Source organism: Podarcis gaigeae (assembly GCF_964106915.1).
Source record: "Podarcis gaigeae genome assembly, chromosome: 13".
In the NCBI taxonomy this organism is placed as follows: Eukaryota; Metazoa; Chordata; class Lepidosauria; order Squamata; family Lacertidae; genus Podarcis; species Podarcis gaigeae.
The window spans coordinates 19,268,564-19,295,733 of NC_139689.1; the positions used below are offsets into that span (position 1 = coordinate 19,268,564).

The 27,170-nt window shown below is 40.8% G+C and overlaps 2 protein-coding genes across 9 annotated transcripts in view; one reads left to right on the forward strand and one right to left on the reverse strand.

Moving 5' to 3' along the window:
* The window catches only part of KDELR1 (KDEL endoplasmic reticulum protein retention receptor 1), a 123,810-nt gene extending 120,930 nt beyond the window's left edge, over positions 1–2,880 (forward strand). For all 6 annotated transcript variants that reach the window (XM_083707837.1, XM_083707834.1, XM_083707835.1 and 3 more), the window contains one exon: positions 18–2,880. In XM_083707837.1, the coding sequence (XP_083563963.1) occupies positions 18–52 (35 nt within the window). In that variant the 3' untranslated portion in view covers positions 53–2,880. The remainder of the gene's footprint in view (positions 1–17) is intronic.
* SYNGR4 (synaptogyrin 4) lies at positions 2,881–27,128 on the reverse strand. Of its 3 annotated transcripts, none has more exons than XM_083707832.1 (5): positions 26,975–27,128; positions 24,988–25,129; positions 23,029–23,266; positions 12,282–12,418; positions 2,881–3,144 (listed from the first exon to the last, which is right to left on the reverse strand). In XM_083707832.1, the coding sequence occupies exons 2-5, from the start codon at positions 25,081–25,083 to the stop codon at positions 2,926–2,928; spliced, it is 690 nt and encodes a 229-aa protein (XP_083563958.1). In that variant the 5' UTR covers positions 25,084–25,129; positions 26,975–27,128; the 3' UTR covers positions 2,881–2,925. The 3 variants fall into 3 exon arrangements, with proteins under 3 accessions (XP_083563958.1, XP_083563957.1, XP_083563959.1); XM_083707831.1 differs by having other exon boundaries at positions 26,963–27,111; XM_083707833.1 differs by having other exon boundaries at positions 26,877–26,985.
* Between the last annotated feature and the right edge of the window lie 42 nt (positions 27,129–27,170).

Below are 27,170 nucleotides of genomic sequence, written 5' to 3' on the forward strand. Positions count from 1 at the left end.
CTCTTTTCTTTCTTCAGTTCTAAAAGGCAAGAAGTTGAGTTTGCCGGCATAGTTCACACTGAGCCCATGACAAAGATACTTTGGCCAAGAAGGATGAGGGGAATCCTTCACAGGAAGTTAAAAACAAAGTTTCTGGGTTTTTTTCTTTTTTTATTCTTACCAACGAAGTTAAGTCACCTGTTGATCTCTTCTTGCACCCTGAACTTTTACCTGAGTGTGATTTGGGTCAAAACAATGGATTGTCCTTCTGCTCAAGAGACTGATATAGAAGGGGTGAGGTGGGCAACAGCTTGGACTCCAAGCTTATAATGACTACTCCTGGTGATATATAGGTGGTAGGTTTCTCAAGGGCCCTTTTTATCATTGACCTCACTTTCTATACTCCTGACTCTATTTTGGTAATGAACTGCCACAGGTAGGAAATATTTTTAAAACAACAACAACTACAACAACAACAACAACTGGACATCTCGCTCCTTTCACATTGTGCTCATGTTTTGGGGTTTGGGTTGACCACAGCTATGAAGAAATCTGAGTGCCGTGGGTCTATCCAGATAAACAGGAGCACTTACAAATTTAATCTATTTTCTTTAGATACTGATTATTTTTCCTCTATTTTTAAAAAATATTGCTGGCAAGAAAAGACCACCCTAATACATTCTTACACTTGCTTCATTTTGAATATTATTTGATGGTTAATTCTTCATCTACTTTAAATAAAACAAACAACCATCATCCCAATTAATTAGTGCCTTTGTGGGAGGGATGGGAATTTAAATAAAAAGAAATCTGTTTTGTTGCCTGTTTGTATTGAAATCTTTGTGTTTCCCATTCCTGTACATTCATCCTCATTTCCCAAATTATTCTCCTGTACAGTATTGCTGCTTTCTGTTAAAACAGTGGCTGCTTTCCCCCATCTCTTGAAGCTCTCCCTACTCATTGGCTTATATCAAACTAAGTTTTACCAGAATAGATTCATTGAAATTAATGGAAAAGACTAACTTCGATTAGTTCATTTCAGTGTGCCTACTCTAAATAAAGCTTAGTTGGATATAACCAACTGAGTTTAGTGGGGCTTTCTAAGTTAGCAGGCATACAATTGTAGCCTTAATATTTGTTATGATAAAACACATTTTCTGTAGTTGCCACTTTTCTCTGGTTCTCAAAAGACGCTGCTGTCTCAGCAAAATTACCTTTTATCTTAGCCAATCAAAATGTCATGTGTCTCCACATGACACTAAAAGGGGCCTTTGAGCCTCTCTAATGCTATTCTGGCTAGATGTAAATGTTAATGTGAGATGGAATATGGAAGATAAATTGAAAGCATGTTCTAGTCAATTTAAGCTCTCAGTTTGCATTGTAGACCAATTTACAGTGTGCTGATGCAAAAGTAAATCTTGCCAAGTTCAGTGGGGCTTACTCCCATGTATGAATATGTAAAGATTAGAGTCTTAAGCAAAAATGCTATAAATCTCATGTATGAAAGCAGCTTGGAAAATAATTAGAATTACTGGCTTGCAGGTAATGGTATGAGAAGTTTTCTACTTTATTGGAAATGCTATGCAAACATGTCATGCATGTTGCTTGGAGGGAGCTCTTCTATCTCTGCAGATGAGGACACGCACCCACATGCAGATGGATTTTTACATATGGATGATTTCTCTTCTTGAATTGAGATATATGAAAAATTGCACTCATGCTGCAATCCTATGCATACTTTAATGGAAGTAAGTCTTATTGAACTCAGTTGGAATTATTTCTGAGCAGACATGCACAGGAGCAAGATGGCATTTCCCCTTAAACTTCTTTTAGCATCAAAGGCATAAAACTATTTCAAATATAAGTAAAGCCTAAGAGTTGCCATAGTTTGAGCGACTAGTCATAGGGCAATGACTAGTAATGTTTTAAGTTCTATACCTTTAATATGATTATCCAGTAGCAGTCATTAGGTTTCTGTTTTGGTTATCATAAATAGCCAGTTGTTTTCCAGATATTTGTGATATTTAAGGAGCTGTTGCTTGCTACAGAAAGCTAGTAGCTACTTGAAACATTCAGTAGTTGTTACTAGGTAAATATGAGTCTGTGGCAGCATACACATATAAGCTAACCATTTATATCTTTCACAGAATCACAGAGAAACTTTACTGGATTAGGTTCTATACTGATACAGCCTTCAGTGGCTAGCATCTATTTGATTACAGTAGCTAGCATGGCTAGCTAGCATGGCTATGGAGATGACAACTTCAGGATGTATCTGCCTATAGCCTGGTTCAGGCTTAAAATTGTTCACACAAGTCCATATATTAACATTCACAAGGCGCTGAACAAGTAGCGTTGAACCAGTACAATGTGGAGAGGACTGTATCTGAAGTGCTGCACACCAGCTGGGTGGCAGAGGGCAAATGTCACTCCAGTGCTTTCATTATTTCCTTGATTTCTTAAAGCTGGGACTGGCAGCCAGAATAGCTGCATTTTGCTATATCTAGTTGAGAAAAAAATGTGTGGCAGTTGCACATGCAGATTGTCTCCCTTTTTTGTTATCTCCCCTAGCTGTAATATCTTTGGCTTTTTATGACTGGAAAACAACACATGTGCACAGCTGCCATAGTAGTGCAGTTCATATAGAAGCAGCAGTGTGGGACTATTCTTACAGTTAATCCTGGCTTTAAAGGGCTAAAATTAACAGCTAGTGCTGCAGAAGCTGGGCAAGCCTAGACAATGGGAATGGTGAGTGGGTGAGCACCCACTTCTTTTGTGAAGCTGTGGCCCCATGTTCTTATTATGCTTAGGAGGTGGTTGGTCTCCCTATTTTTCATGGTGCTCAACTTTAGCGGAAACAGATTTACACATATAAAATAAATGTTCATGTTTGGCAATAAATTTTCTTTCTATCCCCTTTTTATTTACTGTGAAATTAATAATTGCCTAGTCATCAGTATTCATTAATGTCAGCCTGTGGGGTACAGGAGTGGATGGGTAGGAGGCTACACCCACATTTTCAGGGTAACCCATATTGTTTGGAAGGGAAGTGCTAGTGGAAGATGAAAGGGTGGTCAATGCAACAGATCCTTCATCCAAGGTCCGCTTGTAAGGAACAGGTGGCTCAGCCTGCAGGTTTTTCAGAGCCACATAGGCCAGGTACACCTGTGGGAGAGAATAGGTGGTGGATCAGGCACTTGTATGCAACTGTGAAAATGGCACAAACTATTTAAAGAGCAAGTGAAGGGCAATGGTTCGCTCCAGAAGATGTGGATTAAAACCACAACACAGTCGTGGACTTGAAATGTATTGGCCTTTAGAAAGTAACTTGTGAGGACAATATGGTGCAAGACATTAAGTGTTCAACCAGTTGGGAACATTGACTGCAGCACTATCAAATTCAACATGTATGCAAAAAGAAAATTGCCAGAAATGTCCAGCAAAAGTAATATTTGACTTCAAAGAAGAAATGTCTTTAAAAGGAGGGTAAAAAGGAAGTTGAAGCAAAAGTCAAGAAAGTTTGACCTCTCCAAAGCACTTGGGAGTTTATACAAATCTTCAACAATAAAAGCTTGGCTCAAATGCATATACTACAAAAATACCAATAACTTCAAGAAGATGGTAGTGTGGTTAACAAACATAATCATGAAAGCCATTAGCCACAGGAAAGCTTCCTTCTGAAAATGAAAGTGTTGCCAAATTGTGGAGAATGAAAAGAAAGCCAAACTGACAAAATAAATGCAAGTAGACTATAAGGGTTGAGGTGGGGGAAATAATTTGACGAACATGACTGAATATTGATCCCAACAATAGCAATGCTTTAAATACATCAGAAGCAGGAAACCAAGTACGGAGGCAGCTGAACCTCAGGATGGTGGGAGTTGGAGGTATGCTTCAGGAGGATAAGCAGCCGATGAATAAATTTTTTGTATCTGGCTTGTCAGAGGAAATTCTATCCATCTAAAATATCTTTAAAAATCAAATGTAGAAGTACTGATTTTGTAACTGGTCCCTAAGATTGGCTTCCATACTGGAGGATTGGGAAATTACATGGTTAATATGCTTTGGGGAAATTGCTGGAAAGCATTATTAAAGATAAAATTATCAAGCATATTGAATAACAAATTGAAGAGTCAACATGATTTCTGCAAAGGTAAGTCCTATCTCACTGATCTTTTGAAGTTCTTTGTGCAAACAAGAAAATATCTATGGGGATTCCAGTGCTCATTGTATACAGTACTTGGATTTTCAGGTTTTAAGAAGTTCTTCATTGAAATGTCCGGAGTAAACCTAGCAATGAGGGGACTTGTTCAGTTATGAATTAGTAACTAGTTAAGGAACAGGAAATAGGATAGGAATAAATGGACAGGTTTCACAGAGAGATGTAGAAAGCCCCCAGTATTGAGACCCGTACTTTTCAACTTGTGTATAAATAACCTGGAGATAGGGGTGAACAGCGAAGTAGTCAAGTTTGTGGATGACACCAAATTACTCAGAATGATAAAAACAAAGAGATCCAAAAGGCACTCTCCACACCTGGTGACGGCATCAGAATGGCAAGCAACTATAAAGTGATTCACATTCAAGCAAAAAAACTGAATATAAACTGGCAATGACTTACCAGGAAAGACATATTGGGGTCATGATGATAGCTCAATTAAAACAACCCTTTTTCTGAACCAAACAGCCCTAAAAAGGTAACCTTTATTCACGAGGGAGCTGCTGCAACTTTAGGACTCCCTAGTCATTCCCCCTTCCCCCTTTTCTAGCTTTACAATATCCTTTTTGAGACGTGGTAACTAGAAATCTACACAATATTCCAGCTGGGGAAAAGGTGGTACATGCTAGGAATCATTAGGAAAGGGATAAAACACCTCCCTACTAATATTTTAATGCTACACTTGAACATTGTGTACATTTCTGGTCGTTGCATCTCAAAAAGTATATTCATCATCAAACCTTTTATTGGCATCACATACAAAATCCATAACATAAAAGGTGTATTGTAGAGTTGGAAAAGGGCAAGTAAGAGAAGGCATGAGAGAAGTGTATAAAATTATGCATGGTGTGAAGAAAGTTGTTTGAGATAAGTTTTAAATCGTTTTTATACTAGTATCTGAGGTCACCTGATTAAACTGAATTGTTCAGGATAGAGCAAAGTTCATACAATGCATAAACTCTGGAATTTGTTACCACAAGATGTGATGGCTTCTAAATTAATGTCTTTAAAATGAGTTTACAGAAATTCATATTGTTGACCACTGTAGGAAATGGGACACTGGGTTAGATAAGTCATTTGTCTGATCCAGCAGAGTGCTTCTTATATTCTCAGGGAACTGGCAAGCGGGATTTGGGAGATGAAGGAAGCTTGGAAGGGATGTGTGGGTGAGCCTTGAGGAAGTAAACAGTTGAGGGAGGCAAATATCAGAATACAAAATGGTATTCTAGTACAGTGTTTGTGTTAGGTAAGCAAGAGAACAGCTGTACTATTTTGCTTCTCAATAAGCATATAGTATTAGAATTTTGGGGGAAGGACTGGGACTTCTGGAGCAGAATCATGGCTGATTAGACGTCTCCTGTCAAAACTCCATCAACAGTAATAATTACCGTAGATGGTGATTAATGAAAGCCATTGGGGGAACAGAGATAACTGATTAATTTCCAATGCTATGGAAGGGCTGCTGTCTCGTCATGGGACCAAGGAACCTTCAAGGAACCTGGACAGGTAAGTGATCAAGGAGTGGAAGAATCAAAATCTTGCCCAAACACCACTTAATAACCCTAGGCATCAGTCCCTAGGGCAAACCTCCCTTCCTTCAATTACTTCTGAAACAGCTATAAATTATGACAAGTTTTCTGTTTGCTGGTTAAATGGTTAAAAGGCACATCTGAAATAAGACCCTACTGCTGGCTTAAGAAGAGGCAGCACTAGAGGGCTGAAAATAAAATAGAAGTAAATAACTATGAATCATTGTCTCAATATATGGCCACAGCGAATAGATTCTTGAGGGAATAAAGATCGATGATTTATTGTTTTTCAGTATTGGAGGTAAAGTTATGTTGGACTGGAGGAAGACTTATTGTTGACTTTTATCTGTAATAGTAATTGGAGAACCTCTTTTAGATATTTTGTGTGGAAGAAAAAATGCATTCCAGATGCCCGAAGACTGTGAAAATATCGCTTAGTAGGAGGAGGAACAGTTATATACCAGCCTGGAGTAAACATTTTGAGTACTTTGAATGACTCTTATACATACAACTGACAGCTGGAAAATTGGAAGTCCTATTTATTTCTTTATCTTTTATTCCTTTACTATTTTCTCATTCTTTCATTACTTTTATCTTTTTGTTACTTTTTCTTAGGGTTTTCATATGTCCTCTCTTTCATGTAAAGTGAGAGTCATCATAGCGATCCATAGTTAAAAGTAGAAGTTGGCAAATGTGTCCTCTTTTTTGCTCTTCAAAATATGGCAACCCAATTATTTGCTTTGCTTTTGTGCTTTTGCTTCTTGTTGTCTACTCTGGGTTAAGGAGGGGATTGCAAGTGGATGACCATGATGGATGGTTGGTGAAGGACCCTGTGTGAAAGGAAAGGAAGGGAAGATCTCCCAGGGTGGAAGGCTGAGAGAAGAGAGGGAAACCAGGTGAAAGCTGGGAGGGTTTACCTCTTTCTGTGTTGAACAAGAGTCAAGATCTACCTGTGAGAGAGGACTTTGCATTCTTCTGTTTCTTTAGGCTTGTTTTTTAATGTAGTGTATTACAGTAAGTAGTAAGTAGGGACGCAGGTGGCGCTGTGGGTTAAAGCCTCAGCGCCTAGGACTTGCCAATCGAAAGGTCGGTGGTTCGAATCCCTGTGGCGGGGTGCGCTCCCGCTGCTCGGTCCCAGCGCCTGCCAACCTAGCAGTTCGAAAGCACCTCCGGGTGCAAGTAGATAAATAGGGACCGCTTACCAGCGGGAAGGTAAACGGCGTTTCCGTGTGCGGCTCTGGCTCACCAGAGCAGCGATGTCACGCTGGCCACGTGACCCGGAAGTGTCTCCGGACAGCGCTGGCCCCTGGCCTCTTGAGTGAGATGGGCGCACAACCCCAGAGTCTGTCAAGACTGGCCCGTACGGGCAGGGGTACCTTTACCTTTACCTTTATTACAGTAAGTATTAATAAAATCCTTTGCAAAAAACCCCCGAAGCATTTCTTCTGGGAATTTTGACAAACAATTTCCCTAAAGATAAAATAAGACTATTTCTCTATGCTACATCAGCAGAAAGAGTATTGGTGGCTAAATATTGGAAGGAGGAACCCATACCCATCAAAGAGGAATGGTTGTGTAAGCTGAGCAAGCACTTGGAACTCGCGAAGCTGACCAATATAATAAGAGACAAGTCAAATAACATAGTTAAGAAAGAATGGAAGTACCTAAATAAATATCTGATGAGTCAAGGTTCAGCAGTGAAGATCTGGTTGTGTCTAGAATAACCCTGCAAAGGTAAAAAGCTCCCTGATACCAAGATGAGGGATGTACTGATCTGTATAAGTTGGTTTTAATTAGGAATAATGAACTGTTGTGAGACTGACGGATGTCCAAAGAACAAAAGAATATGAAAAATGAAATACCTAAGAAGTGTTAGCTTCTTAGGAAAACAGACGATATGTAAGAGGTAACTGTTTAAAGTGTATGCATTTGGTTTGCAAAGTCTTAGTTTAATAATGAATGAATTAACGTTCCATCTATGATTTTTTTCTTATCTCCTTTAAGATTTAATTGTATTAGTTTATGTAATTTATTTAAATTTCTGCTTTTCTTCTTTTGTTCTTTGCAACTCTGATTGCAAATCCTCCAGTTTCTCATTGCAGTTGTAAAATACGACTTTGGTCAAAGGTGTGCTTTCTGCAAATTCTACTTAGTGGGTTGCTACGGTTAGCAGAGGGAATTCAATTGCCCTATGCTTGACAGGGGGTCAGGTTAGACATTACCAATGGTCCCTGCTGGAGTTAAAATCTTTGTTAGCTGCTCAGCCTTCCGGATCTAACAAACTCCAGCCGCAGGCTGGACTGGGTCTTGAATTGCTTGGGCTCATTCTGTGCCAGATTGTAAATGAAGGCCTGCTGCAACTGCTTCTATATGAAGGCTCCTCCTGATTAATTCTACAGCTTGTTGATGGGAAGTGTGAGTCACTCAGTTCCACAAGGAATGAAGGAATAAACATGCACCAAAGAGCTCAGTCCTGAGGCAGTTTTCTTCACTACTAAAATTGGTAGAAATGTATTGAGTCCTCAGGACTAAAGCAGAGTAGGCAAGAGCTTTCTTTTCTCTTTATGTGCTTTAAATACTAGGCACCCCCTATGTAAACTATATTAACAAGGAAAACCACAAGGAAAGCCTATGATACTTCTCCTAATCTTCTAGGGCCACAAATACCAAGTTTTCTAGATCCACGTTTTTGGAGGACCCCTAGAGAATACTTCTGCATCATAATTTTAGTTATTATATGTACATATGCTTACTATATATGTACCTGCATCATAATTTTAGTTATTATATGTACATATGCTTACTATATATCTTTTGGAAGGATTAGTTGCCTATGATACTTCTCCTAATCTTCTAGGGCCACAAATACCAAGTTTTCTAGATCCACGTTTTTGGAGGACCCCTAGAGAATACTTCTGAGTGACTTCAACATCCAAAACAAAAAAATTCCTTCCAGTAGCACCTTAAAGATCAACTAAGTTAGTTCTTGGTATGAGCTTTCGTGTGCATGCACACTTCTTCAGATACTGAAGAATCTGAAGTATCTGAAGAAGTGTGCATGCACACGAAAGCTCATACCAAGAACTAACTTAGTTGGTCTTTAAGGTGCTACTGGAAGGAATTTTTTTGTTTTGACTATGGCAGACCAACACGGCTACCTATCTGTAACTTCAACATCCAAGCGAAGGCTACTGTTGAGCTGGCATGGGACTTTGTGGCCTCAACCATGGGGCCTTCTCAAATGACCATTGGTCCAACATACTGGACAGGACACGATGTTGTCTTTCCTCCATGTGATTTGAGGGATGGTCTAAAGGTAGGAGGGCTGCAGTGCACTCCCTTGCCATGGTTGGACCATTATTTGGTGAAGTTGGATTGGTAGCAGCAATTTCCCTCTGTAAGGGTAGTGGGTCCATTCAGATGGCCTGTTCTCAGATAGTGATTAACATTGGTTGGGGCAGAGGGTTTCTGTTAAGAGATAGAGATTTGGAAGAGAGATCCATACAGTCTTGTAGCAGAGTGAACACAACGGCAATTGCTCAAAGCACATTAAAACTTGGTACCGGTATATTTGAAAGATGCAGGCTTTATAAATCCATTTTTAGAGAGATTCTGTTCACTTGGTTTTTCTTGCAACTGGGAACCATGGGTCACATGGCTTCTTGCTTGTTCCAGAAAGCAGAAAGAGAAAGTTGAGGAAAGGAATGGGGCTAAGCTCAAGCTGTACTGGCAACTTGAGCTCAGGTTAACCCTTTCATGAACGCAAATGTGAGTCAATAACTGTCTATTACAATAATTCTTCTTCTTTGACAAGCACATACATACTTCAGAGCAAGGAACCGGCAAATGGCATTAAGGTAGCACCTTGCTCATACAACACAGTTAATTGTGAAAACTGCATTCTGCAGAAAAGTTGCAAACTAAGTTTTCTCCCATGCACTGAGACACATTTGTGTGCTTGAGATTATATAAGGTGATGTGTGTGGCCCATTCCATATCCCTTCACACATACAGGGGAATCCCTACTTATGCAGGGTTCTATTCCTTGTCCACAAATCAAGAAATATCAACAGCAGCATTTTTGGTTTTCCAAAATATTTGACATTTGTAAGTTATCTGCCAAGTAAAGGAATGACAGTGATCCACCTTTCTTAAATCCATAGATACAGCTATCTCAGACAACAAATCAAATCCTAAGACAAGTCTTGGTATAACCAGATGGGCTGCATTTAACATTAAAAATCCTAATCAAATTGTGGCCAATAGTGTTCCCTTCAAATACAGAAGATAATGCCCATTTAAATGCCTGCATTCTTTAGCAACTGAACAACCAACAATGCAGTGGATGGGATGAAAGATGTAGCTTTGTAGTAGACTTGGGTCTGGAGTTTAACAAACCGTGATTGAATCAAGAAACATAGCCAGCTTGCCTGGGACTATTCAAAGAAAGGCAGCTTCAGACCTGATATGGTTTGCTATGGATGACACTCATAAAAGGGGCAGGTGCCACCTCTGTGATTGAAGTAATGACAGAAAATTGCAGAAATCATGTGCTTCATGATTTTATCTAGACCATGCAGTTGTAAAATGTGGTAAATGTATAGGTTGTGTGAGCTATAGTTGCACCTTCTGCAAAATTTGTTGTTGCAGATAATTAACAACCCATTATTGCACTATTGTATTATACTAACATAAATGTATGCTAATAGAACATTTAAAAAACCAACAACTGTGGGGTCAAATAGATCACACACACTCCTTTCTTGAAGGTATTATGCACTGTACACTGAAGTTCATTCTTGATCCTGATTTTTTAAAACTATATTACTTATTTGAAAAATGAAGGTTTTCAATGAAGGATTTATTTATTTATTTATTTATTGCAAGTGGTGCCATGCCTAATGCCATTCCAAGGTATTTTAATTTTATGGCCAACTTATGGTGCATTTAACCCCAAAGCTGGATTGAAACAGTAAATCTTGCTATCAACTAAGAGTTAAAAGAAAATGGTGCTACTGCTGCTGTGGCTATAATTCACCAGCTACTCTAGCCATATTCAGCAGTGGGTTTCTATTAGCAACACTTGTAGTTAAGTACTCCATCTCTAACCATATGATTCTGAAGGAGGAGATGTCAGGAAATTAGCTTCTTTACATTGCCTTGGCGGCCAGTGGCAGAAACTTGGAACTTTTTGACCTGCATAATCCTAATATTTTTTTGCTTCAATATTTTTTTCTTGGATTAACTTTGCTAACAATCTATTTGTCTTGTTTCTTCCATTTGCTAGTCCAGTCAATAAACTGCTAATCTGAATTGCCTATTCTATGGTTCTAAAAATGTCAATGTTACCAAAAGCTGACGTTAGACCAACACACTCTTTTTTCTCTCATTTTCTGGGAATGATTTGAAATGTTCTTCTGCCACCGTAAATCAATTTGGCAGCCATTCTAATGCACAAACTATAAACTGAGTGCATTTATGCAGTAATACAGCACTAGTTTGCCTTAATGCAGCTTTAGTATACCTGTATATGCTTAAAGGGATTAGGCCTTGCACTCCAGGAAGTACTATGTACAACATTCTCGCACATTTTACACTGCCATATGTCAAATGCCATATGCCAAACACTAAGGGATGCGGGTGGCGCTGTGGGTTAAACCACAGAGCCTAGGATTTGCTCATCAGGTCGGTGGTTCGAATCCCGTTGCTCAGTCCCTGCTCCTGCCAACCTAGCAGTTCGAAAGCACGTCAAAGTGCAAGTAGATAAATAGGTACTGCTCCGGTGGGAAGGTAAACGGCATTTCCGTGTGCTGCTCTGGTTCACCAGAAGCAGCTTAATCATGCTGGCCACATGACCCGGACACCGGCTCCCTCGGCCAATAAAGCGAGATGAGCGCCACAACCCCAGAGTTGGCCACGACTGGACCTAATGATCAGGGGTCCCCTTTACCTTTACCTTATGCCAAACACCAGCAACCACTGCAGAGAACACCTTTGGACAACAGACACACCTGTCTCAGAGAAGCACTTCCGCTGCCAAGGACCCACAACTGGAGGCTGCAATTAGCAAAAGACAACTGGCCTGGCCTAGGCCTGACTCTGCCCTGAGCTCACTTTCTCAGTATTAACTGAACTTTGACTAGCCACCTACCTTTCCTTCCCATAAAGGACTTGTATGTCTTGTTATATGCCACTTCATGCCGGCTAAAATGTAGCTTCACTGCCTGTTTCTTGATTCATAATCAAACACTCTCGGATTAAAAAAAATATGTGTACATGCTAAAGAGAATTAGGCTTATCATACGACATTTCAGGGGGGAAAAATAACATTCACTATATAGAAGGAAAAATAGTGCCCCTTATGGCATCACCCTCTTCTCCTTAAATAACTAGGGTATGTGCCACCTGCTTCTTGGAAGGGATCAACTTTGGCTTTGATAAGATGGGTTTGTCTTTTCTATTGACACTCTGCAGGGAGGGACCCCTCTTATGTGGCTGACTCAGCAGGCTCTCTCGTTACTCTGAAATAAAAGGGGAGTACTTGACTGACTCACCCAGCATGGAACAGAGAGGACGGCAAAGGTGATGCTGGTTCGGGCAGCACCAGTTCCCAGCAGGTAGTGGCTTGTCGATCTGATCCACTGATTGGCTAGGAAGCAGAACCCAACAAACCACAGGCATGTCCAGATAACTGAGGAGAAAGTAAGAGGTTAGAATGTGATACAAACAGTTAAAAACTCAAATGAAGCTTCATTTTAGAGCAGGACTTTTTGTATTAACTGGTGAATAAGATAATATAAGGTTCAGTAGCCTCTGGTGTTCACTGTACTGCTCTGTTCTTCCTAACTAATAAAAGTTCTTCTCTCTGGATATCTTTGCTATAAAATATAGCAAATGTAGGGTTGCCACATTTTGAAGAGCAAAAAATGGACACATTTACCAACTTCTACTTTTAACTATGGCTCACTATGACAACTCAACTCATAAAAAGAGGGCATATCCTGGAAAAAGAGGACATATGGCAACCCTGAGAAATGGGCAATGTAACCCCAATTTTTAAAAAAGGAATCCAGAGAGGACCAGGGAAATTACAGACTGGTTAGGCTAACATTTTTTCCAGAAAAACTGGTAGAAATTATTATTAAAGATAGAAGCATATAAAAAACAAATGTTGCCCAAGAAGAACCAGCATGGCTTTCATAAATGTAAGTTCCCTCTAACCAACATTTTAGAGTTCTTTAAAAATGTCAATATGCATATGGATAGAGATTATTTATGTCTTTATTTATGTAATTTCATAAAATATATATATTGCTTGATTGTAAAACAAAAACAACACACAAAGCTGTTAACCTTTTGTTAAAGTCCCTCACCAAGTAAGCTTAGCAATAAGCAGACTGTAAGACCTGTTTGGATCAGTAGGAACATGACATGGAGAGCAAGAATAAATGGATAGCTCTATCATTGAAGGGATGTATAAAGTAGGGTCCCCAAAAAGTTATACTGGGACTGATGCTTTTCAACATATTCATAAATGAACTGCAGTTAGAGGCTAGCAGTGAGGTGGCCCCATTTGCTGATGACACCCAAATGTTCAGAGTAGTAAGAGCAAAAATGGATTATAAGGAGCTCCAAAATAACCTCTCCAAATTCTGTGAATGGTATTGTAGTTAAAGTGTAGGGCTATGACCTGGGATAGCAGGGTTAAAATCCCCACTCAGCCATGAAGCTCACTGGGTAACCTTGGGCCAGCCACTGACTCTCAGCCTAACCTACCTCACAGGGTTGTTGTGAGGATGAAATGGGGAGGAGGAGAGCCATGTTCACCACTTTGAGCTTCCTGGAAGAAAAAGGTGGTATATAAATGTAATAAATAAAATAGTAACTAAATAAATATTACCATGGCAATTCAAAGTAAAGTAGTTTAAGTGATGCACACTGGGACAAAAATCCTTACTTCACGTAAAGATTTATGGAAACTGAATTGGTGGTGACTGGTAACTGACCAGGAAAGAGATCTTCAGAGTGATGATGAACAGCTCAGTGAAAATGTCACCTCAGTGTTCAGTAGGTATGAAAAGGGCACATTCCATGTCGGGGATCATTAGGAAAGGGATTGAAAATAAAATACTAAATATTATATGTAGTGCTGTGACACAAGTGTGACCACACTCTGAATATTATGTACAGTTCTGCTTGGTGCACTTCAAAAGGTATATTCCAGTGCTGGAAAAGCTTTGGGCAACCAAAACTATCACGAGGATGGAAAAACTCTCCTATAAGGGAAAGTTACAATTTTTGAGGCTGTTCAGTTTTTAAAAGGTATGGGGGACATGATAGAGATGTATAAAATTATGCATTACGTGAAGAAAGTGGATAGAGAGAAGTCCCCCACCCCATAATATCAGAACCTAAAGTCATCCAATGAAACTGAATGTAGGAAGATTCAGCAGGACAAACAAAAGGAAGTATTTTTTTACATATCTCATAGTGTGCTTCACTACCACAAAATGTAGCAATGACCACCAACTTCAAAGGCTTTTGAAGAGGTTTAGACAAATTAATGACAAGTAAGACCTCTATCGTGCGTGGCGCTGTGGGTTAAACCACAGAGCCTAGGACTTGCTGATCAGAAGGTCGATGGTTCGAATCCCCACGACAGGGTGAGCTCCCGTTGTTTGGTCCCTGCTCCTGCCAACCTAGCAGTTCGAAAGCACGTCAAAATGCAAGTAGATAAATAGGTACTGCTCTGGCAGGAAGGTAAATGGCGTTTCCGTGTGCTGCTCTGGTTCGCCAGAAGCGGCTTAGTCATGCTGGCCACATGACCCGGAAGCTGTACACCGGCTCCCTTGGCCAATAAAGCGAGATGAGCGCCACAACCCCAGAGTCAGCCACGACTGGACCTAATGGTCAGGGGTCCCTTTACCTTTTAAGACCTCTATCAACAGCTATTAGCCATGGCAACTGAATTACCTGCATTATCAGGGGCAGCATGCCTCTGAATATCAGCTGCTGGAGAGCACAGCTGCACTCATATCCTGCTTGTGGGATTCCCATAGGCTGGCTACTGTGAGAACAGGGTGGTGGATTAGATGGGCCTTTTATTTGTTCCAGCTGGGCTCTTGTTACATTCCAAAATCTGACCAATCTCATAGTGAGAAATTGAGAAGGTGGCTCTAAACTGCAGCAGCAGCAGCATTATAGCAGCTTCAGAACTAAGTCAGCAAAATCTAAATTTAATAAAAGCTCCTGCATTCATGGATAAACCAACTGCCTTCAGGGATCAGAAGGGCAATCATTCCCTAAAACAAACACTGCACAATTGACAGGTGTATTAAAAGGAGCTTTTGCCTTTGTAGCTGAACAACAATAAGGGAGAAAAGGAAAGCTGCCAGATTGCATCAGCTTTGTTTATGGTCCAGCCAGCCAAACATCCTATCTCAAATAAGACTTGTGCCAGATGTTTTAGAGGCAAGAGCCCCAAAATAAGCAGGTGTGGGATAATCTGGTCTCTACTAATCTTTAATTATTAGAGATATGGCTTTAAACACAGAGGCAAAAGAATGTATTGCTTTTCCTCACAAATTTGGTAGTATTATCTATTGCACTCCTGAGAAAATCACTGAAACATCTGACTTTTCTTTTGCTGGATTTTATGTTTGCATAGTAAAATGTACCATATTTTTTGCCCCATAGGATGCACTGGCCCATAGGACGCACCTAGGTTTTTTTTGGGGGGGGGGGGAATAAAGAGGAAAAAAATTATTTTTCCCCCCCAGGTGCGGGGCTGGGGCGGGGGAAGCCCGAGCTTCCCCCGACCCCAGCCCCCAGAACAGGCTATCATCCGCAAACTGTGGGAGAACTGCGCGAAGTTGCGCAGCTGTCGCACGGCTAGTGTAGAGCTGCACGAAGCCCAAAGCCTGGGGCGTGCTATAGGGTGAAAAATACGGTATTTCCTTTTGATGTGGTTTAACTATACTTTAAACTATACCTTTCCATTTCAGTGAACTCAACTTTATTCTTTGGTTCCGAGATAAAGAAACTATGCTAGATTTGTACAGGCACAGAACAACATATAGGGCAAAAGTAATTAATTTGAGCAATATATTTTCTAGGGATAAAGAGGGCCTAAAATGAATACCCAGGGGGTGGGAAGGCAATGTACTCAATAGCCTAATCTGACAGAAGGTGTGGAGATCTTTGAAAGGCAGTACAGATGGAAGGCAAAAAAACCAGATGAGATGGCTCAGTGGCATTTCTGGAGCTGTATTGTGCACTGATGAGTTGCCAAAAGCCAGGGCCTGAAAAATGTTTCATTCAGATATATAATGCCAACTCACTGCCCTACTTGAAGCACTCATTTTCTGTGATCATGCTTGTCCAATAAGTCTGACAGCAGCAGATAAGACAGCATTTGGAAATGAAAGCATTTTGTATAGAAGTGGTATTTTCTTATTGTTTCCTTGTCTGTCTCCATGTTTTGTCTGTTGTCTTTTGTGAACTCCCCAGCACAGGGATTGGCTCATCAAGAAATGAAACAACAGGCAGAGGTACAAAAAGGCAATACAATAGGACTTACGGGTTGGCTGAATTCCTCTGATTGGGAGGAATTTGCTTCGTGGAAATCAGGGTCTGGCCGCCACGGCAAAGGCGGGGACCCACTAAAAATCACAGGCGGGAGAAGCCTGTGAACGTGGGATTCGGCTGGCACCTTTTGTGCCTCCCCTACTCGCGGGGAAACCCGGTTTCGGGGATCCGGAGTGACGTGGGGTAAGTGGCGCGGTGCTTCGAATTGACTGCTTCTTTCACGGAGTGAAGCCGCATTGCTGTTGCCGGAGAGCGCTGACCTTTTCCTGTGGACAATTTGATCTTAAAACAACTACCCGTGAGTAGAACGGAAAATTGGATTTTTAAACGTCTTAATTTGGCACCGAAACGGGGAGGTTTCAAACAGGAAGTCCGCCTTCCCCTTTTGTAAATAGACTGAAGCAAAGAGGCTGCAAGCTAAAGTCTTGGAAAGTCCTCTGTAAAGGGTTAAACTTCCATCGGCTAAAATCATTAAACCCCCCTTGGAGGCAGGAGAAGAGGGGGGAAATTTTGGACCGTGTAAGCCTGCAGGAGAGAGAGTGAAGAAAGTTAAATTACCACTGCTCTAAATTACCTGGAAACGGGCTGCTAGTAAGTCTGATGTTTTGGGAAAGTTCATTGACTGTGAATAAAACGTTTGTTAAAGGTAAAGGTAAAGGTACCCCTGCCCGTACGGGCCAGTCTTGACAGACTCTGGGGTTGTGCGCCCATCTCACTTAAGAGGCCAGGGGCCAGCGCTGTCCGGAGACACTTCCGGGTCACGTGGCCAGCGTGACAAAGCTGCATCTGGCGAGCCAGAGCCGCACACGGAAACGCTGTTTACCTTCCCGCTGGTAAGCGGTCCCTATTTATCTACTTGCACCCGGAGGTGCTTTCGAACTGCTAGGTTGGCAGGCGCTGGGACCGAGCAGCGGGAGCGCACCCCGCCGCAGGGATTCGAACCGCTGACCTTTCGATCGGCAAGTCCTAGGCGCTGAGGCTTTAACCCACAGCGCCACCTGCGTCCCAAAACGTTTGTTGACAGATAGCTAAATAAGAGAAATACATTGTTTCCATTGTTTCCTTCTGCATTTAAAAAGGAGTAAAAGTAACTGAAAATTGAAACTAATTTTATCGCTTGAACCGTGCTTAAAAGGATTGATACAAATAGAAATTGTTTCCCTCTAGAGGGAGCCTTTGAAACTGTTACAAGAGTTGAGCTGGGGGAATCTCCAGCTGCAAGATAAAAAATCGTGAGAACCAGGGATTGACCTTGGATCGGTAAGAATGTCGACAGAAGAAGCCTTAGTGATTGCATTATGCAAGATAAGTGATTCATTGGAACAGCTCCATAAGAAGACGGGTGTGATGACTATCAAAATTGATAACTTGGGACAAAAAGCGACTAATTTGGGACAAAAAGTGAACATCTATACAGAAACTATTCAGGAATCGATACAGGAATCTACTTTGACATGGCAAATTGTGGAGAAGGCGAGGGAGAAAGTTGTTGTTGTTGAACCTAAAGTAATACAAGTGGAGAGGGAGAGAGCCACAGCCTTACAGAGGCAATTTGATGAATATAAGTTGTTGCCTTCTATGACTGAATTGACCAATTCTATGAAGACTTACAAGACCTTATAGAAGTGACACCAAAGAAGGATGTTCTTCTCATTATAGGGGATTGGAATGCTAAAGTAGGGAGTCAAGAGATAAAAGGAACAACTGGCAAGTTTGGCCTTGGAGATCAAAACGAAGCAGGGCAAAGGCTAATAGAGTTCTGTCAAGAGAACAAGCTGGTCATCACAAACACGCTTTTCCAACAACACAAGAGACGACTCTACACATGGACATCACCAGATGGGCAGCATCGAAATCAGATTGATTATATTCTCTGCAGCCAAAGATGGAGAAGCTCTATACAGTCAGCAAAAACAAGACCTGGAGCTGACTGTGGCTCAGATCTTCAGCTTCTTATAGCAAAATTCAAGCTTAAACTGAAGAAAGTAGGAAAAACCACTGGGCCGGTAAGATACAATCTAAGTCAAATCCCTTATGAATACACAGTGGAAGTGAGGAACAGGTTTAAGGATTTAGATTTGGTGGACAGAATGCCTGAAGAACTATGGATGGAGGCTCGTAACATTATACAGGAGGCAGCAACGAAAACCATCCCAATGAAAAGGAAATGCAAGAAAGCAAAGTGGCTGTCCAATGAGGCCTTACAAATAGCGGGGGAGAGAAGGCAAGCAAAATGCGAGGGAGATGGTGAAAGATACAGGAAATTGAATGCAGATTTCCAAAGAATAGCAAGGAGAGACAAGAAGACCTTCTTAAACGAGCAATGCAAAGAAATAGAGGAAAGCAATAGAATGGGAAGAACCAGAGATCTGTTCAAGAAAATTGGAGATATGAAAGGAACATTTCGTACAAAGATTTCCATAATAAAGGACAAAAGTGGAAAGGACCTAACAGAAGCAGAAGACATCAAGAAGAGGTGGCAAGAATACACAGAGGAATTATACCAGAAAGAAATGGATGTCTCGTATACCCCAGGTAGTGTGGTTGCTGACCTTGAGCCAGACATCCTGGAAAGTGAAGTCAAATGGGCCTTAGAAAGCACTGCAAATAACAAGGCCAGTGGAAGTGATGGTATTCCAGCTGAACTATTTAAAATTTTAAAAGATGATGATGTTAAGGTGCTACACTCAATATGCCAGCAAGTTTGGAAAACTCAGCAGTGGCCAGAAGTTTGGAGAAGATCAGTCTACATCCCAATCCCAAAGTAGGGCAGTGCCAAAGAATGCTCCAACTACCGCACAATTGCACTCATTTCACACACTAGCAAGGTTATGCTTAAAATTCTACAAGGAAGGCTCAAGCAGTATGTGGACCGAGAACTCCCAGAAGTGCAAGCTGGATTTAGAAGAGGCAGAGGAACCAGAGACCAAATTGCAAACATGCGCTGGATTATGGAGAAAGCTAGAGAGTTCCAGAAAGACATCTACTTCTGCTTCATTGACTATGCAAAAGCCTTTGACTGTGTCGACCACGGCAAACTATGGCAAGTTCTTAAAGAAATGGGAGTGCCAGATCACCTCATCTGTCTCCTGAGAAATCTCTATGTGGGACAAGAAGCTACAGTTAGAACTGGATATGGAACAACTGATTGGTTCAAAATTGGGAAAGGAGTACGACAAGGCTGTATTTTGTCTCCCTGCTTATTTAACTTATATGCAGAATTCATCATGCGAAAGGCTGGGCTGGATGAATCCCTAGCCGGAATTAAGATTGCCGGAAGAAATATCAACAACCTCAGATATGCAGATGACACAACCTTGATGGCAGAAAGTGAGGAGGAATTAAAGAACCTTTTAATGAGGGTGAAAGAGGAGAGCGCAAAATATGGTCTGAAGCTCAACATTAAAAAAACGAAGATCATGGCCACTGGTCCCATCACCTCCTGGCAAATAGAAGAGGAAGAAATGGAGGTAGTGAGAGATTTTACTTTCTTGGGCTCAATGATCACTGCAGATGGTGACAGCAGCCACGAAATTAAAAGACGCCTGCTGGGATGTTGGGAAAGATGGAGGGCACAAGGAGAAGGGGACGGCAGAGGACGAGATGGTTGGACAGTGTTTTCGAGGTTACCAACATGAGTTTGACCAAACTGCGGGAGGCAGTGGAGGACAGAGGTGCCTGGCGTTCTCTGGTCCATGGGGTCACGAAGAGTCGGACACGACTAAACGACTAAACAACAACAACATGACTGAATTTAGAGAAAGTCAGATTTTGAGGATTGGAGCCCTGCTTGGACTGGAGAAGGAAAGTTGGATAGATCCCCCCATGCAGGGATGTACTGACCTTTGGGACCTGGACTTGGGTCAGGAGGAGATTGGAGTTGTGGGGACCTTCAGATTTGGAGGGATTTTGAAACACGTCCTGAAATATCTTTTGGATTTTAGTTTTAACTACGGAGATTTGGCTGACCTGTCGAGAAGGAATAAAAACATTGCTAAGTCGGAGCTTCCCCGAGATCTACTCTTCAGCATCAAAGGAAGGAAATTAAGAACAAGATCAGCAGAAGACAAAGTAAAGTGCATGTATAAATATGAAGAAGATCTGCAGAAGGGACTTGGAAAAGAGTTAAGAGCCTCAGACAGAAGATCACCAGGTTGATGGACCATATGGAATTGACAGAAAGGACTGGCAGAATCCGAGACCAGGGAGAAGAGACGGTGGAAGAAGATTGGAAAAAGTTTAAAGTTTATTTATAGAAATACTGTAAAATTAATGAGTGTAAGAAAAATGTTGGAATGAAATTATATGGCTTTAGTAGAAATGTTATAAGGAGTTAAGCACAGATAAGTATTATAGTATTAATGGAAAATAAGGTTAAAATAAGTTAAGAAAATTATATGACAGAAAATAGAGAAAGATGGAAAGGAATTGCTGAAACAATTAACAGAAGTGGAATACAAAAAGGGAGGTGAGAGGAGGTTGATGAAACGAGGGAATGAAAGATAGGGCATTGAAATGGTATGATGTATGTTTTTAAATTGTTTTTGCTTTGTTCTGTTTAGTCTAATGTGTTAATGTTGCGTTGTGTATTGTTTTTATATTGTATTGTATTTTATTTCTTTTGCTTCTTCTTTTTTTTCTTCTTTTTTGTAAGGTTTAAAAGTAATAAATATTTTTTTTTAAAAAGAAGGCAATACAATACTCAATCAGTATAAAAGAAGGCAGTCAGTGTGCCCATCAGCAGCATGGATTCTTTCACATATTTTACAGGAACCTTTTGTAGTACAATAGCCACATTCCCTCATGGGCAACCTTTGGGACCAGTTGTGAGTGGGGACAAAGGCAAAAAGGGGCCAGAGTAACATATGCGACTCTTCCCTTGTCTTTATACAATAGGCTACATTTCAACCACACACGTCAACTATTTACACATATACACGCCTCTCTACCCATAACCCAGGCAAGTGAAAAGCACTATAGGTTCATGGAAATGCATATTCCAGCCAGGCAAAAACACTTGAGGGTGCAGAACAGGGTTAGTGAGGGTTGTGGCCTGGATTTGGCACCCTGGCCTTAGGTTTCCCCACCCACTAAGACCATTTATTCATCCAGCTCAGGATTTCTACTAGCAGCTCTCTAGGGTTTCACAGAGGTACTCCTCCCCTTCCCTACCTGAATATGATGGCAGAGTACCTCAACGCCTCAATCTCCTGCAGATGTAGTTAAGCTTTGACATGTGATTCTGATAATTCTGTGTGGGAGTGGGGAAAAGTGGAAACCTGTGCAAAAAAATGCTGGTAGGGTAAGGCACATATGTGAGGGACTGTTATTAAAGAGATGGGGAAAGGAGTATAAGACAAACTGTGGTAGTGGGGTATTTTTAATGTGTTGATTTAATGTACTTTTTTGTTTAATGTATCTCTTGTGTGTTTCTGTTTATCTGGTTGTAAGTTGCTTTGAGTTGCATTTGGCAAGAAAAACTAACCAATAAATGCAGTTATTGTTGGATCTCCACGAGCACCTTGAGGAGACATAGCCATTTTTCCATGCCCTTGACAATCAGATAATACTGCTCCAACCTAGTTCTTGAAGACTGCAGAGCTTTAGCTTTCATTATTCTGAGGTAACTTTCTGAGCAGCTAGTTATTAACCACGTGATTAGCACTCCCTGCCAGAGGTTGCTTATAGATGAATTAGTTATTGATAATTCATCCTGATTTGTTTGCATAACATTTGTGGAGATGTTACACAAAGTCTGGTTTATTGAGCATCCATTTTGATTTGTTTGCAGGGAGGTTATAGTGCTGTATCAAGCAACTGTTACCTCATATTTTCCTGTTTGTTTTCCCATCACTTCCATTAACCCAGAAAGTTTTGGATTTTTTTCAAAAGCAGGTTTACTGCATAAGAGCACAAGAGCACAAAATCCATTTTACTGAATTTGTAGATATGCCAAGTGAATCCCACTGCAAAATAGCAACCATCTGGAAGTTCATCGTTGCAAAGCAGACAGGACTGTAAATGGTAGATCTCTTCTCACCAAACAAATAAGCTTGAAGGTATTTACATAGCCTTGTCTAACCAGAAAATGGAAGGTGTAACCCACCCATGGATAGCTTCTGCTTCTTACGGAAAATGTGTATGTACATATTGATACATACTACATATTGATAAAAGTGAATATAGAATAATTTGGATCTTAAGTTTTGTTTCTTTTCCTCCTCACTAAGGAGGTCTTAGATAAACCCCCTTCCTCTGCACTTTTAACAGCAAGGGGACCCAAAGCAGGGTCTCTGGAGCAGATTTCAATAACTGAGTTGATTTATATAGGAAACAAGCTACAGTGCCTTCAGAATGGCATCTTATAATTAGGTCTGTCACTTTGGCTCCACCACCTTGGCCATTGGGACAGATAAAGCAGAGTACTAAACACTATCAACTGGCAAAGAGCTGCAGTGGGATAAGTGGGTTAGCAACTGAGGCTGATACATTGGGGAAACTGCTGGTTGGTTTGCTGAGACACAACAAGAAGTGGTGGTGGGAGGTATAGTAAATAATAGCTACAGTGATGTAAACTAGTTTTGGGGCACAACAGAGGTTAGAATATATGATTATGCTGGCTTTGCATCTGGTTGTGTCAGGGCTTCACAAATCTACTAATCACATATATCAAAACTCTATCCCATGGCTTTGGAAGAAAGGAAGTCAACTCACTGGAGAAGGTGACATCCAGGACAAGGATGGTATATTTGAATTTGTGAGTTGTAATGGAAGGTTCATAGACATCAAAACCCAAAAAGAGAAGACAATGGAGGAAAGCGAGTATGCCAACTGTGATGCCGTAGCAGCAGGCTGTCCCATTATCATTCAAAACACAGTGTAGTTGGGAAGAATTTGTCAGGTTCTGATAACCTTCCGTCACCAAAGAAGCAAAGACAGTCAGGGATAAAACCTGGGAAGATGAAAGCAAGAAAGAGTTAAGTATGATTGTTGTTGAGATACAATATTATGTCTCATGTAAAACTCTTGCCTATATTTACAATCAACCTATCTTGTCTTTGTGTCCTCTCCAATAATCAAATCCCATAGTGTATGCATTGAGATGAAGATGAGTAAGTCTAGTTCTCTGCTCTTCCTAACCATGGCCCACATACCGTATTTTTTGCTCTATAAGACTCACTTTTTCCCTCCTAAAAAGGGGAAATGTGTGTGCGTCTTATGGAGCGAATGCAGGCTGCGCAGCTATCCCAGAAGCCAGAACAGCAAGAGGGATTGCTGCTTTCACTGTGCAGTGATCCCTCTTGCTGTTCTGGCTTCTGAGATTCAGAATATTTTTTTCTTGTTTTCATCCTCCAAAAACTAGGTGCATTTTGTGGTCTGGTGCGTCTTATAGAGCGAAAAATACGGTATATCTCAAGTGAAAGACTCAGGTTCTTAGCAGATGGGCAGTTTTTGCTTACATTTTTGGAAAATAATCATGCTGTTCATATAAAGCTTTTGAATTTAGAGACAAATCCAAAACATACTACACTGCCTAGATGCTAGAGGCTGGTTACTATAAAAAAAAAACAAAATAGCAATGTAAGTACTGTAGTACCAACATCACTCTTACTAATAGCATAGAAAATATACAAAAGTCAGAGATTTGTATAAACTCCTTACACAAACCAAAACTATCATGGGGAACACACATAGGCTTAGCCAAGGGGGGGCAGCTGCTCCCCTATCAAATAAAACAATAGAAATACTTAACTAACTGACCAATCACGTCAGTTCTGCCCCCAAAAAAGTCCTGCCCCCCACAAAAAAAACCTGGCTACGCCCATGGGAACACAACTGATACATAACTCTGGTTCATATAATGGAAATTGTACTGTAAATGAGGTTGATGGGAGAACATGGGCTACATTTGCATGGTTTAGTGCAACTTGAACGAGACTTAGCAAACCTGAGTGAAAAACCTGTACTCCCCCACAGCTGAGGAGAGAGCTGCCAAGTTTAGTATCGGTTTCACTGAATCTTGGCTTAGCGTTGTGTACAAATAAGGAATTCTGATTTGAAACAAACCCCAGCTAGTTTATTAAATCAGCATCATAACCTATGGTTTGAAGTTAGCTTATTTAGAAATTGACCAGAGTGTGTTTGAAATCAGGACTCCTGATTCATACCTCATGCTAAACAGAGATTCAATGAGACAGAAAATAATATCAGGAGCTCTCCTGCTCCTATCCATGTGAGAGCTGTGAGACACTTGACTTCAGTGCTTCAAGCTTGTCCATGTAGAGGCAATCTAGCCATGGGGTTAGGAAAAGCTGCCCTGCTTATAAAACCAAAGAACTAGATCTTAATTGGTAACAAAAATTGTGTACATCTTTTGTGTAGATGTATGGCGTGTGTGTGTGAGTGCAAGTTGGTGTTGGTGCATTTTACACTTGCATATTCCACAGGTATAGTGCAACCTTTGCATAAATGCCCCAGAAAGTGTCTGGTGATATCCAAACAATGCATGTTGTACTGGGATATGTTCTTTAGAATTTCATAGTTTGTAATAGAAAAAAAATGAAAGTAATTCTGGAGGGATTGTTTTGATTCAAAACCAAATCAATGTCTAAATATGATCCTGAATTTAGAAGTCATGGAACCGGTGTTTGATTTTGTTGTACTTTTTCTCACCCCTGCCAGCATCCGAGCAATGATCTGAGGTCTTATGAAGAAGTGCACCAGGTCATGGTCTGAGAATTCCCGCAAAGTTGTAATCACTTTCCTCATTCTGTAGTTTCCTTTTTGTCACTAGAACAAAGATGGATTTTGAGAGCTGCAGGAAACAAAAGTTGGGAAACATGAAATAGATTTGAAAATAAGCATGAGGCAGGAAAACACTACTAAGTTTCTACCTACCAACACCTGAAAATTCAAAAGTAGTACAGTATATCAAGGCATCTTTCCCAGACCTACAAGGGTCTCGCCCAATCACCAAACTCTAAGGTGAGTATCTGACCACTGTCTTGCCAAAAGCACTGTAAAGCCAATAAAATTAACTTAATAAATTTATTCTTTACATCTGTTTAGATTAGAATTTACTAAGAAGCAAAGCAAATGTATAATCCTAACTGATATGTAGTTGAAGTTTTGTAAAGATTAAATTGATTGAGTGGTTCAGTTCAGGCAGCTTTTTAAAAAGCCCATAATATTGGTTGGGAAACCTTAATGAAGCAATAAGTAATAGTGCATTGGGATGAGACTGACCAAATTTAATTTAATTGCCAATATATATATATTGCCCTGAAACTGCAGTAGTGAGAAATTTGCATTTTTATTTTTCAATGAGAACTACGGAGTTTTATTACAGATGTTGGGAAGGATTCACCTAACCAGGCCCTTAGCAGAAACAAGAGCTTCCACTTGCACAACAGGGCTTTCCCTTCTCCTCTCCCCTCCACCCCCAGAAATTGGCTCTGGGGAAAGTTAGGGGGAACCCCCAGAACAACACACAGCAGAAGAATGGGGGGTGGATGTGTTGCACAGATGGAATTGACTGAAAAAGCAAGACATTGAATTCCAAACTTTGATACTTGCTGTCTTTTGATTCTACAAGCATCTTATGGCAATTCTTCTAAGACAATTACTCTTTAAATAATTGCCTAAATTATGGACAGGCTATGAACATTTTGGATTAGACCAATCTAGCATGTGCTCCAGGCATAATGTACTGGAACTACCCATGCATTGTACAAGTATTATGGGCTTGAATAACATTTCTCCAAATTTACCCTAAGTTATATTTTACAAAATGAATCTGAGCAAGCTTCTTGAAATTATTCAGTAAAATCATGGGCAATAGCTTATTGCACAGCACACCACACAATCATGAAGGCCCAGCAGCCAAACTAGCACTGATCAAAAACTGAACTTGACTACAAGTGTTTGCCCAGTTTCTGCCTTTGTTTCCTGCACATAATTAATGTATTGATTTTCCAAGCAAGTAAACGAAACTCTTGAGAATTGTTTTGACTTCTAACTTTCCTGTATTTTTAAACATTTTCTGCTTCACACAACTTATAAAAACGGAACGAAACGTTGCACGGATACATTCCCTGACCCCTGCCATAAAGAGCATGCCTGCAGTTTATTTCTCGCTGTTTCTCATCAAAATAGGTTTGGTGTGAACCTGGCTGTATCCTTTGACCTTTTTTCCTTCACCATTAACAAAATCAGAACTTATGTACTTGGACATTTCCCATTCCCCACAGTAGTGGGGCAAGTAACAAAGTGGCCTGTATCTTAAACGTTCATTGGTAAATATGAAACTCATTGAGGCCATTTCCATCAAAAGCAGGAGCCAGCAAGTGCAGTGCTTAATGAGTGTTGGGTTTAGATAAGGAGACATGGGCTCAAATCCCTGCTTGGCTATTAATCTCGCAGGATTGCTATGCAAGAGTGCCAATCTTTCAACCTAAACTACTACCCAGGATTGGTGCGAGGACATATTATGAAAGCCCAATTATGGACCTTTCTGACAGGAATAATAAAAAAAATATGCTCCTTGGTATCACGGGACTGACCACTTGAGCCTCCTCAAAAACTGACGAGGAACTCGCCGTATTACCACATCTCAGTTCCTCTTTTGTAAAAAAATTCCTTCATAAACCTTCTTCCTCACCTCCCACCCCTTCAGAAACTCTCTTAAACTTCGAGGTTATTTTCCCGCCTTTTGCGCCCCCGCGCACGGAGGGTGGGGAAAGCAAATAGAGCGTGCGAGCGAACTCGAAGCCTGAGTGGTCAGACAGCCGCCGCCTCAGCAAGACAGTTGGAAAAGAACGGTTGGTATAGGGCGGGGCGCCAAAGGATCGCGCGAC